We start from the raw sequence: 11427 nt of genomic DNA, 5'->3' as shown, positions 1-11427 counted from the left end.
CAGTTCACCCCGTGGGCCTCAGCTCAGGCACCACCTCTCCAAGGATGTGTCCCCTCTTTGCCTGGCCTGGATGGTGGGTCCCCCGTAAATGCCCCCTGTTGACGCATCTAACACAATGCCTCTCCCCAGTGGCTCTCACTGGGCCTTGGGTCAGGAAGTGGCAGAGACGATTTTTTCTTCTTTACCTTGAGGGCAGTGACTTCACCCCCTGCCTCAGGCAGTGTCTGGATTTGCTGTCACTCGTCCCTCTGACCCTCTGTGTAACCCAGATCTCTCTTCTCCTGCCTATATCTTCACCTGCCTCCCCAAATTTTAATCATGCAAAATTAAAGAGACGCTTCATCCGTAAAGAGCTCAGGACAACGCCTTGAGATCATCAGGGGCAACAGTGCTAACGTGAGAAATATTAAGAAGAACTTTAGATGAGAACATTGCCACAGGGCAGGCCTGGCCTCTGCTCCTTCGGGGGAGCAGCATTTTCAAGCTTTCTGAGGTCGGGTGCTTCCTGGCAGTGTGAGCTTAAGTATACACGTCGGGTCACAAATGCTGGGCCAGTGGGTGAGAGGTCAGGCAGGATGCGACCACTTCAGTCATCTTTTTAAGTCCCATCCTACTACTCTGGGCAGCTCCAAACTAGGCACCAGGATAGCTCCCGTCAGGGTTTGCTCCTGGGAGCCACCTGCTGCTTCCCCCTCTGCCCCCTGCCAAGCCTATCAGACACAGGGGATGCAGGCCTCCTAACCGTCTCTTCCTCTTTTATGAGTGCAAGCTGCCATCTCCATGAAGCCAAGACCTCTGCACACTTCCAGAAACCCAAGACCCCCTCGAAAGCTGCATGACTAACACAGGACTGTTTTGCTTTGAGCACCGGATGGATTCCTGAAGCGCACGCAGAACTGAACACTGGCCTCGTGGATCAGCCCTCCCCAGGGTATCCACTTTACCTGCACGAGTGCGTTCCTGTAGGTGGAATACTTGTGTCCAACACAAGGTAAAACTGAACGGAGACATCTGACATTTCTGAGAGGGCACACGGCCCATGTGCATTTAATCGGCTCTTACGGGCCTACAAAAACTCAATCAAACTCACAAACAACTCGTGACTTTTCCTATAAAATAAAAATGTCATCATTAAAATGTACATTCCATTCCCGTTTAAATTGGAAGCTGGCTGTTTCTGGGCAAAATATGTGTATCTCTTGAAACAGCTGAGGTTTATTAGAACTTAATATGGGTCACACCGGCTCACTGAGTCAAAACTGGATGGGACGGTAGGGATTATGCAACCAAGGCTCTACCCCCTGCAGGAGGCCCGTCCACACGCTGATGGCCAGTTTCCATCATTTTAAGGACCTCTTAGTACCTTAGGTTCTATTAGTCATGTACAGTTTATTTTCATTCAAAAGGTCAGAGGCAAAGGAAGTCACTTGCTGCTTTTTTCAGCCTGGGAGACTTTCCTGGCAGGCGGAGGAGTGAGACATCGCTATTGGAGGTCACCTGCTCTCCTTGGCGCCGTGTCCAGCCAGTAGGATGCCTCCCGCGGTCACTCTCTTACCTACAGTAGGACACGTGAAAGTGGGCCTCGGAAATGTTAGAACGGGCACTCTTAACACACTAAACATGGTCTTTAGTCCATGGGAATTCTCTGAAAATATATAAGGTTTCTGGGAATTCTCTGAAAATATATAAGCATTCTCTAAACAAATAACGCTGAAACGCTGATGCTACAATTAAAACTGACCCATGGGAAAGGATCTTGAAGGAGCCTGGAATCGGCGCCTTTTTTTTTTTTTTTAAGGAAAAGAGTAGGGGTTCTGTAATCCAGGACCACAATTCCTTACGTGCAAGCCCCAAACTCCAGAAAACTCTGAAAACCAAACGTCATTTCCTAAACTTAGCACGTGAGGTTATTTACAGTCTCAATTTTATGCCTCTGAAAGTGAAGATTCGTATGTTTACTGTGAAAATGCCCAAGGGTTTGATAAAGGAGTGCTTCTGGGCTACCGGATTCCAGAATCCACAGCCTCTACACTGTATTCCCCTTTTCAAATATGAGGGAAAAAAAATCTAAGTTCTGAAAAGCAACCAGCCCCAAAGGTTGTGTGGAGTGGTGCTGTCAAAACCTGATGCAAGGGGCCTGCCGTGTAATTAGGATAAAGAAGCCCCAAAATTACTGTGAATAAGAAGGGCGGGGTTTCCCTGGTGGCGCAGTGGTTGGGAGTCCGCCTGCCGATGCAGGGGACACGGGTTCGTGCCCCGGTCCGGGAGGATCCCACATGCCGCGGAGCGGCTGGGCCAGTGAGCCATGGTCGCTGAGCCTGCGCGTCCAGAGCCTGTGCTCCGCAACGGGAGAGGCCACAACAGTGAGAGGCCCGCGTACCGAAAAAAAAAAAAAAAAAGAAGGGCAACCCTTAGGATTAAAACTGGTGACCTGGCCTTGACCCAAAGCTGTCCTTCACAAACCCCCAATACACAGCACCGTTCACGATAGGTGGCCCCAATATTAATTCTGTGTTGAACCATAAGTCTAAAGGAGGTATTTTTGCTTTGTTTTGTTTTGTTTCTGTCTCCCCACCCCCACCCCAGAAGTACACTGAGTGAACCAATTTAAAATGAACCTGAACCTACACGTTTTCTTAAACGATTGAACTGGAACAAAATCAGAACATGAAACTATTCTCCAAAAATAATGTGAACAGGATCTGCATTTCATCCAGTCTAAGGCCGTGGTTGAAGAGACACAGGAGAAGAAGGTCAGGGATTTCATGGATGGGAAAGGCTTAAACCACCCAGCCATTTGTTGAAACTTTTCCTCAGGGAGAAAGAGAGGAAGCTTTTCAAAGTTTTTTAAACAGCTGGAGGGCTTCCCTGGTGGCGCAGTGGTTGAGAGTCCGCCTGCCGATGCAGGGGACGCGGGCTCGTGCCCCGGTCCGGGAAGATCCCACATGCTGCGGAGCGGCTGGGCCCATGAGCCATGGCCGCTGGGCCTGCAGGTCCGGAGCCTGTGCTCCGCAACGGGAGAGGCCACAGCAGTGAGAGGCCCGCGTACCGCAAAACAAAAAATAAATAAATAAAAATTAAAAATAAATAAATAAATACAATAAACAGCTCGAAAAGACTGCCACGTGTACGTTTTAACCTGGCGGTCCTCCAAGTCCAGCTCTGTGTCTCATACACCTGCTTCTTCTTTCGATTTATCTTACTGCCCCTTGCAAACGTGAGCTGAGAATCTGATATTCCAGAAGGAAGTTCAGTGTCTCGGCTGAACGTGAAGACTCAGGAAGGCCCCCTTCAGAACACAGCGCATCTCTAAACGCTAACGCTCCTGGTTTGGTTAACTTGATTAAGTGGTGAGATAAGATACTTTGCTCTCAGATGGATGGTTAACGCATTTGCACTGAATTCTAAATGTTAAATGTTCCTCCTTCAAGTTCCTGAGTTATTTTCATCATTTTCATTTCTTCCTGTACCACCGCAATTGCTAATCTCTTTGTTCCCCTAAGAGTTTTCAAGATGCCTTTGTTCGCGTCCTTTTTATCTTGTACTTTAATCATGCACTATTGACCAGAGTGGAATTCATCATCCTCTTCAGGGCCAGCCCTGTCACCAGGTTTTCAGCGGGATCCAGGGTAAGCTACGCTCCTTGAAGAAAGTGCCTGTCTTCAGCCTCTCCCGGCACACGGGACAGCCCTGGGCGGCACTTTTTCTGAAGTATCCAGGACCTGCGGGGGGCGTACGGCCACCTCCTAGAAGACAGTCCGGGCAGCCCCGCACCTGCCACAAGACGATACACGACAGCACTTTTAGATTCTCTTGCTGGTTTCTCAGGAATCTGCTCCTTTTCTTGGGCAAATCAAGACTATTCCAAGCAGACTGAGCTGTTTGGATTTCTGGATTTGCTTTTGTTTGGTTTTCCTCCACTTTCTCTTGCAGTCCAACTGAGTCATATTCACTTTTTAAACAGTTTAAGATTCCATTTAATTTAAAGAGTTTTACGTTGTTTGAAAAAGTCCAGGGACAGGTCCTATGGGTTCAGCAAAGAAGCATGTGGACCTTGCTTTCACCTCCGGGGAACAGGCACATTTGTAACTGCCCCTCTCCTTGCTGCCTGCCCAAATGAGATTGTGATTTACACATCCGCGTGCGGCTGACGGATGGATGGCCTATGTTGTGGGTGCTGGGTGCTGACTGAGCCCCAGGATGGGTGTAAAGTGATACCTGCTCTCAAGGAGCCGCCATTGTTTTCTCTTCAACCAGAAACATCCCCGAAGTCAAGCTACACTGTGAGAAGGAAGTACAGGCCAATGAAACACAGGAGGCAGCACCGGGCCCTCCGAGACGGCCAAGCTGGGAAGACAGTTCCCTGGGAGTCCGAAGCGGGCCACGTCGATGTGGGTCTGAGCCTGGTTTGAGAGGTGCAGTCTGGACAGGTAGACAGGAAGGTGGAAGGTGTTTCCGGTGAGGAGAGGGTGAGAGGGAAGTCTCGAGGCAGGACAAAGAAAAGCTGGTGAAGGAATCACGAAGAAACTGACCTGGCCGAGGCAGGAGATTTTGAAGGCCCGGCTGAAAAGTGCCTGAGATTGGATTTCGGGGGGCTTGAAGCCTGCTGCCCTTTTCCACTCAGGCTAGCAGAGGTCCGGATGTATCCAAGCAGAGGAGATGCAGAAACCCAGTCGACTGGCTGAGGGTGCAGCGTGCCCGCAAAACAAGAGGTCACAGGCCGGGGAGCTGAGCCTGGTGGCAGCAGGGCCAGAAAAAAGCAATAAAACAAGAGAAAAGGGGGCAACTTTGAGAAAAAGTTCCAACTAATTGATGATGAATACAAACTTCAAAAATCAAAAGTCCACCTTTTGCACGCTCATTTTTAACTTTCCCCTTATAGATTTAGCAAACAACCCATTTGCCCCAAACTGATGCTCATTTCACTACCACCTGAATTATAACTCGTTACTTATGAGCCCATCACCTATTCTCCTTTCCTAAAATCAACCCAGGAACTGCCATATACAAACGTCTATTCAATAAAATGAACAACTGTGATGACACGCCAGGAGCAAAACCCTAATTGTGTTAAACCCGGCATTTTGCTTTGACAACCAAGTACCTGTTTTATTTTTTTTAAATGCTTTCTCTCTTTAAAGCACCTGCTTTCTTTACATATTGACTTCCAAAGGAAGAGATTAATTTTTATTGGCAAGAACAGAAGTTATTCTCGACAACAGCAAAGGACAAGCTATGCTCTATAGAAGAGTCTCCTGCTACATTAAATAATACACAAGTATATCAACCCAAAACCACAAATCAAACCGGGGCCAACCCCGTTTTCCCACATGAAAGCCACAGTGTGATAACCTCACCCCTTTGGAATTAGGCTGCAGTTCTTATTATACGACTGTGGCCGTACCACCCCAGTTCGGGATGGCTGTATTTCCATTAGAATTGCCTGTCCTTCATTGCCTTTTCCTCCACCCCCCTGCGCCCAAGTCCAGTTATTCAGTGAGTTATAATTTGGCACTAAAATTCAATTAAGCTGAAACTTTGGTCATACGTGGTCTTTTTCTCAGCAAAGCATAATTTCTTTGACCCATTTTCCAAACGTCGGCTGATCGATTTGAAGGCAGACAGGGGTAAAAGTTGATTTCAATCGAGCTCACATTTCTAGAAACTGGCTGGATTTTTTTTTTTTAAAAAAAAACTTCAAATAAACAGTCAGGATGGGGAGTTACTTATGAAAGTGTTTGAGGTTTTCATAGCCCTTGTCAAACAGAGACCTCGGACCGCTCGGCAGACTTTAATTAATGTCCACTCCGGCCCTGCAAGCCATTTTCCCAGTGGAAATTCCGATGAGAAAGGAAGGAGTGAGGGGTTCAAGGCCGCACTGTTGTGAGTGGGCTGCGGAACTAGGGAAGGAAACCCCGCGGTTCCCAATGAGCCGGCGAAAGTCTGTCGAAGTACTGAGCACCCCTATTGAGGACTGTGGGAGTTTGGGCCGCTTTAATGGGATTGTGTTCGGTGCTACAGGCTGTCCTTTAAAAGATTCCATGGCACCAGCGAAGCTCCAATAAAAGGGCCTCCCTAATTGCTTTCTGACTTTCTATGAAACTTTCTAAGCTATACTGACATCCTCGACTACAACGACGGAATTAAAGAGCGGAGAACGGCGAGACAAAGTGGGTGTGCGGAGAGAAAGCGGTTCTCAGAGAAGCGTGTGGGAGGTCGGGGGTAATTCGGGGGAGGGGAGACGGGGCGGGTGTTAAATCGGTGCTGGGGAAAGAAAAAATATGAGTGTTCTCTTTTGTGCGAGACAAACAGCCGAGCGCTGGGAGGTCGGGGCCGGGGTCACGCGGCTCCGGGCTGCAGCTGCCGCCGTGGGGCCGGGGTCCTGGGCGGCCCCCGGGCGTCGCGGCCGGCGGCGGGCGGCGGCCTCGGCATTGCGGCGGCGCGGGCGGCCGCTGTCCTCGCACGACCCCGGCCCGTCCAGAGCGCGCCCCGCTCCGACCCTCGAGGAGGAGCGAGGGGAGCGCGGTTCGGGCGCCCGAGCAAGGTAAGCACCCCTGGGGGACCCTCAGCCCTCGACCGCGCGCCCCGGCCGGCTTTCCGCCGCTCTGGGCTGGCGAGACGACGGGAGGCCGCAGGCCGGCCCCACCGCCCCGGCCTGGTGTTCCCCGCGCGCCTGGGGCCCGACGCCGGAGCCTGGGCCCCCGGAGACCCGCCACCGCGGCGCCCGGCCTGGGCCTGGCCCCGGGACCCTCGGGGGCTCACTCCGGGCCCGGGAGGCCAGACGGAGCCCAAGAGAGCACCGGTGACCTGCCCAGGCCGCCCATGGCGGGGGTCACCCTCCCTCCGAACCACTCCGTGGGCAGGGCCTTACCAGGGTCCCGGCCGGGCGCTCGGCGTCGGCGGGCAGGCGACACGTCCCGGGCGCCCTCCGAGAGCCCCCCGCCGCCCCCTCAAGCGGTCCCCGTGCGCAGGCGCGGGCCGGAGGAGGCCAGGCCTTTCAGCCTTGGGGGCGCGGGCTCCGGCCCGGACCTGGGTCGCTGCCCTGCCCGGCCACCCGGTCACCCGAGGGCGATGGCATATTGCGGGGGGGGGGGGGGGGCAGGGGGGCGGGGGGCGTGGAGGGGGCCCAGAGATGGCGGCGTCGGCGATGCCCAGGCGCCGGCAATCAAAGGCTGGGGATGGCGGCCCGCCGCGTTGCCCCAGGCCAGGCCCGGGGCATGAAAGGATCTTTATCCTCGAGTGACACGGCCAGCGGTTTCCTCCTGCCTCCCCCGCCCGCGTCCTTAATTGGGGCCGGCTGCTAATGTGATTAAAGGCTAGTTAAATGTTTCTCGGGGCAGACGGTGGGAAGAGGCCGAGACCCCTTCCCCTCCCCGGGGTCACGCCAGGCCCTTGGTCAGGGGGTCGACGGTGCTGCCAACCCCAGGACGGCCTGGCCGGGGGCCCGCCGATTGTTCGCCCCCGAGAAGGGAGGCCGCGGGCGGGCGGGCGGGCGGGCTCCTGGGGCTTTATGTAAGCCGGTGGGCTTCGGGCCCGGCCGGATTTGGGGATTCTTTTCGCACAGTTTCCATTTTCTGGCCGTTGGAACAGCGCCCCGAGCCCTCGGGGCCCTCCCCCGCCGGTGCCTGGCGCCTGCGGGGCCCAGCCGCCGAGGCCGGCCTGGGTTGCGGGGCGTTGGGGGGTCTGGCGGGCTCGGAGTAGGTCGGCTTGGGGGTCTCCCCACCGAGAACGGTGACTCGGGATGGTGGTGCGGAACTGGCGAGTGGTGGCCAGGCAGAGCCCCCGACCCGCAGCGCCCCCGGGCCTCGGCCGCGGCCGGGTTCCCAGGGCGGCGGCGGCGTGGGTGGTCGCGCCCTCCCCGGAGAGCAGGGCGTCCTAGCCTCCCGGGCTGACAGCAAGTACCTGCACCTCGCTGCCCCACCGCGTCCGCTTCCGATGGCGCCCGCGGGCTCCTGCCCGGCGCGCAGAGGTCCTGGGGACCCCTCCTCCAGCCTGCCCGACCAGGCGGAGGCAGTGCGCCCCGGGACAGCGCCGTGGCGCCCCGCGCAGGAAAGCCCGGGCCAGTGCCTAGGGCAGCGGAGGGCGAGCTCCGAGCCCAGGCCTCATAGGTCGCTCCCTGCCCATGGCCCTGTCCCCCCCATGCCCCGCAGGACCGGCCGTGCGCTTGCGGGGGGTCATTGTTGGGGGAGGGGTCCCCGAGAGGCGAAGAGCGCGGCCCAGCTGAGTCCCCTAGCCTCTGAAGTTGCAAATCTGGAACCAGTTAGGATGGGAGAGGCAGATAAAAGCCCAGTGGAAGCCAGGCGGAGAAATGAGCTCAGGGTGTCCGTCAGGCGGCCTTGGCCGTGCGCTTCGGCGGTGGCGACTCAGGCGCACGGGGCCGGACACAGCAGGTGGGACGGGCCGCGCACCTTCCTCCAGCCCCTGCGGGTGTCTCTCCCCCGCCTCCGTGCGCCGCAGGAAAGGAGAATGCTAGCAAACCCGAAGGCCGCGCCGTGCCCAGGCCGCGGGACAGCAGCAGTGCGCCCAGGGGCTGCGGGCCGAGCCGGCCTCCGGGCAAGGACGAGGTCGTCGGGCTCCCTCGCCGCGTCGCCTCCGAGAACCAGGACCCGCGCCCGGGCAGCTGCCCCGCCGTGCCCGTGAGCGACACTTGCCATTTTAAACACAACACGATGTTTTAAACTAATGTTACCTAAGCAAGCGTGCTTCCGTGGAAATTTTACATATCGATAGTTTACTTTTCTCCAAATATTCTCTGAAATAGTCCGCAGAACTTTTTCATATCTAACAAATGTCAGATTGAACAGATCAGAAGATATGAAATGAAAAGAATGACACTTTAATGTAAGTGGAGTGAAAGTAGACGGTATTTTTAAATAATATTTTTGTCAAAATGTATGGTGGCTCTAAAATTTTGTCATGTTCAAAATCTATAATTATTTGATATTTAAAATACACATTTTGTACATTTTTCAACCCCCAAAAAACCCAGTACAAAATAAAAGCCGGAAAGCAAGAAAAGCCTGAAGAGAAAATGGGCAGCGAGGAACCAAAGCCTTTGCCCCGAAATCCTGTTTTCTTCTTTTCTTCCCTAAGAGCCTGGAGGAAAATACAGTGAAAATAAAATAATTTCATTTTAAACTGACACGTAGATGTAATTAATTTCGTTCCAGATGGGTCTAAGGGACCTGGCTGTTGTAGCGTACTCAGAAAATGCTAGACTCAAGGTGATTTTCCTTCCTTCAGCTGCTCAGAGAACCGTAAGGAAAAATCATGAGCTCCAGCCTCATGATTTTTTTTTTTAATCTGCTTTTTGAACACAGATAAAATTAGAATCATCTTCCACTTGAGAAAAAAGTTGCACAGGCAAAATCACCAATTTTTTTAACTGAAAGAATATCTGGCTTTGTTTTGTACAAAACAGCACTATTTCACTATTATGTAACAAACTGATTGACCTTGGGTTTGTTTGAACTACAACTGCCCTTAAGTCAGTAACCCCAATGGTGGTTAAAAAAAAAAAAAAAATCCATTTTTCAACTCATCTACCATTTGCACTGAAATGGCTTTTCCAGTGATATTGTTTCAATAAGTGAGTAGCACAGAGTAAAACAAATAATCTGTGTGTTCCTGATAAATAATTTTCTGTTTCAAAAAATCAAAAATAAGTTGGCTGTTGCTTTTTAGGAATAACCTTTAAACTGGACAGGAAAGGGGGAAATACGCTTTTGTTGATACTTGGAAACCCGGGAGCAGAGCTGAGATGTAGCTAGTTTCACTATAGTATGAGGGGAAACACGCTCCACACGGTGGGGCTTATTGGAATGCCAGGCTCGGATGTTTGTTTATATCTATGCAGACACGGCTGGGACCCCTTACATGTGTGAGGTTGTGACGAAAGGAAGCCAGAGGGTTGCGTGTGTGTGGGAGTGCAGGGGGTGCCCTGGGCGTGCAGATCGGACCCACACCCGGCCTGGCAGCCTGGGCACCTTGCATCCTGCTACCCCTGTGTCCATGTTTTGGTCCCATCCGGAGGGCCCTCCTCCATTTTATAATGCTTTCTCTCCTTTAAAACCTCCCCAGAGACCCACTCAGCAGCCTCGTTGGGGGTCCATTGGTCATTTTCACAAAAACAAGTGACCAAAGTATGGACCAAAACTTGGGATCCGAGGAATCCCTGGACTCCCTTGGCACATCGAGAGGTCCAGCCCGAAGAGCAAAAGGCAGCCAGGGGACATCTTTGTTCACATCGTACGAAGCCGGGCGACAGTGCTTCCAACCTCAGTCCTGATTGTGGACACGGTCCCATTTATATGTGAGAGTGTTTGGGATTTTTTTTGTTTCTGTTTTTGTTTTGTTCTGTTCTTCTGGGAAAACAAACGTCCCTTCTGTGGCACCTGGGCTGGCCAGTGTAGCAAACGGGAAAACCAGCCAGGAGGGTGACCAGGCAGGAGGATGTGGCCTCACGTTGGAACGCCAGTTTGCTTTGTGCTTCTGTATTACACCTGAAGGTTTCAAGGGGCCTAGAGTTGCCCAAACCGGAGGCCTGTTGCCCAAACACTTCACTGCCGCAGGGAAGCCCCTGCAGCCTTGTGTCTGAAGATTCTCCCCAGCCTTCCTCAGGGAGGTCGGCCCCCGGCACCTTCCAAGGATCCAAACAGCCAACTCACGTGTTCTGAACATCAGAATGTTCAAGGATATTTAGCAAACTAGACGGCTGGCCTCTGGTGTTGGAGACCTTAAAAGTAGATGGTGGTAATAAACAAAAGGAATGACAGGGTCTGGGAATGCCCAAAGGAGAGGAGAAGGCTTCACCTGAAAATGGGCACGCTGGGGTTTTCGCCCACGTCCGGGGCTCCCAGCACAAGCCTGGCCTTTCTTTCTCTGGTTGGAGCAGGACCATTTGGAGGAAGTCAGATACATGGGGCCAGACCCCCACTCCAGCCAGACTGAGTGACCCGATTGGAAAACGAATCTGATCGCCCCAAAGCCTTCCTCCAGGTGCCCACTGCTGGCCGGAGGGCGCTCAGACTCCTTTCCCAGCAGGCCTCCCAGCCCGGCCTGGCATTTCTTGGCCCCTGCCCTCCCATCACCCAGACCTCCCTTTCCTCCCCGAGACACTCTGCTCTCTGTCACTTGCACGGCCCCGGGGCAGGAGAGCTCTCACTCTGTCCACTTCCTGTGGCCACAGGGGCTTCAGTGCCTCTCAGCGCCTCTCCTGGTGGGGCAGCTTGGGGACCTTGGTTTGGGGACCTAGGGGGCACCCCTGGCCTGCAGGTGGGAACTCGATGGAACTCACAGAGAGAAGACAACATTGCCCGTCGGGCCCAGGGCCAGGGTCTTGGGACACCCCCGCCCCATTCAGCTGCAGTCAAACATCAACACCCTGAGTGCTCGGACCCCGCACAGTGGTGCTGCCACCTTGCTGAG

The 11427-nt window shown here is 53.6% G+C and overlaps 1 protein-coding gene across 1 annotated transcript; it reads left to right on the top strand.

Moving 5' to 3' along the window:
• The first annotated feature begins 5927 nt into the window (after nucleotides 1-5927).
• Nucleotides 5928-8678, top strand: LOC132417485 (basic salivary proline-rich protein 1-like). The gene is made up of 3 exons (XM_060001101.1): nucleotides 5928-5951; nucleotides 6361-7057; nucleotides 8458-8678. The coding sequence occupies exons 1-3, from the start codon at nucleotides 5928-5930 to the stop codon at nucleotides 8676-8678; spliced, it is 942 nt and encodes a 313-aa protein (XP_059857084.1).
• The last annotated feature ends 2749 nt before the right edge of the window (nucleotides 8679-11427 follow it).

Source organism: Delphinus delphis, chromosome 2, assembly GCF_949987515.2.
Source record: "Delphinus delphis chromosome 2, mDelDel1.2, whole genome shotgun sequence".
NCBI lineage: Eukaryota > Metazoa > Chordata > Mammalia > Artiodactyla > Delphinidae > Delphinus > Delphinus delphis.
Note: the sequence above shows the minus strand (reverse complement) of the source record. Positions and strands in the feature narration are given on the sequence as shown.

Bases quoted from the DNA above. Each gene is read 5' to 3' on its own strand.
- LOC132417485 (XM_060001101.1), top strand. From the start codon at position 5,928: ATGAGCCGGCGAAAGTCTGTCGAA. The intron at 5,952-6,360 runs GTACTGAGCACC...TCCGGGCTGCAG, and splicing joins GCCGGCGAAAGTCTGTCGAA to CTGCCGCCGTGGGGCCGGGG. The intron at 7,058-8,457 runs GTCACCCGAGGG...CGTGCGCCGCAG, and splicing joins CTGCCCTGCCCGGCCACCCG to GAAAGGAGAATGCTAGCAAA.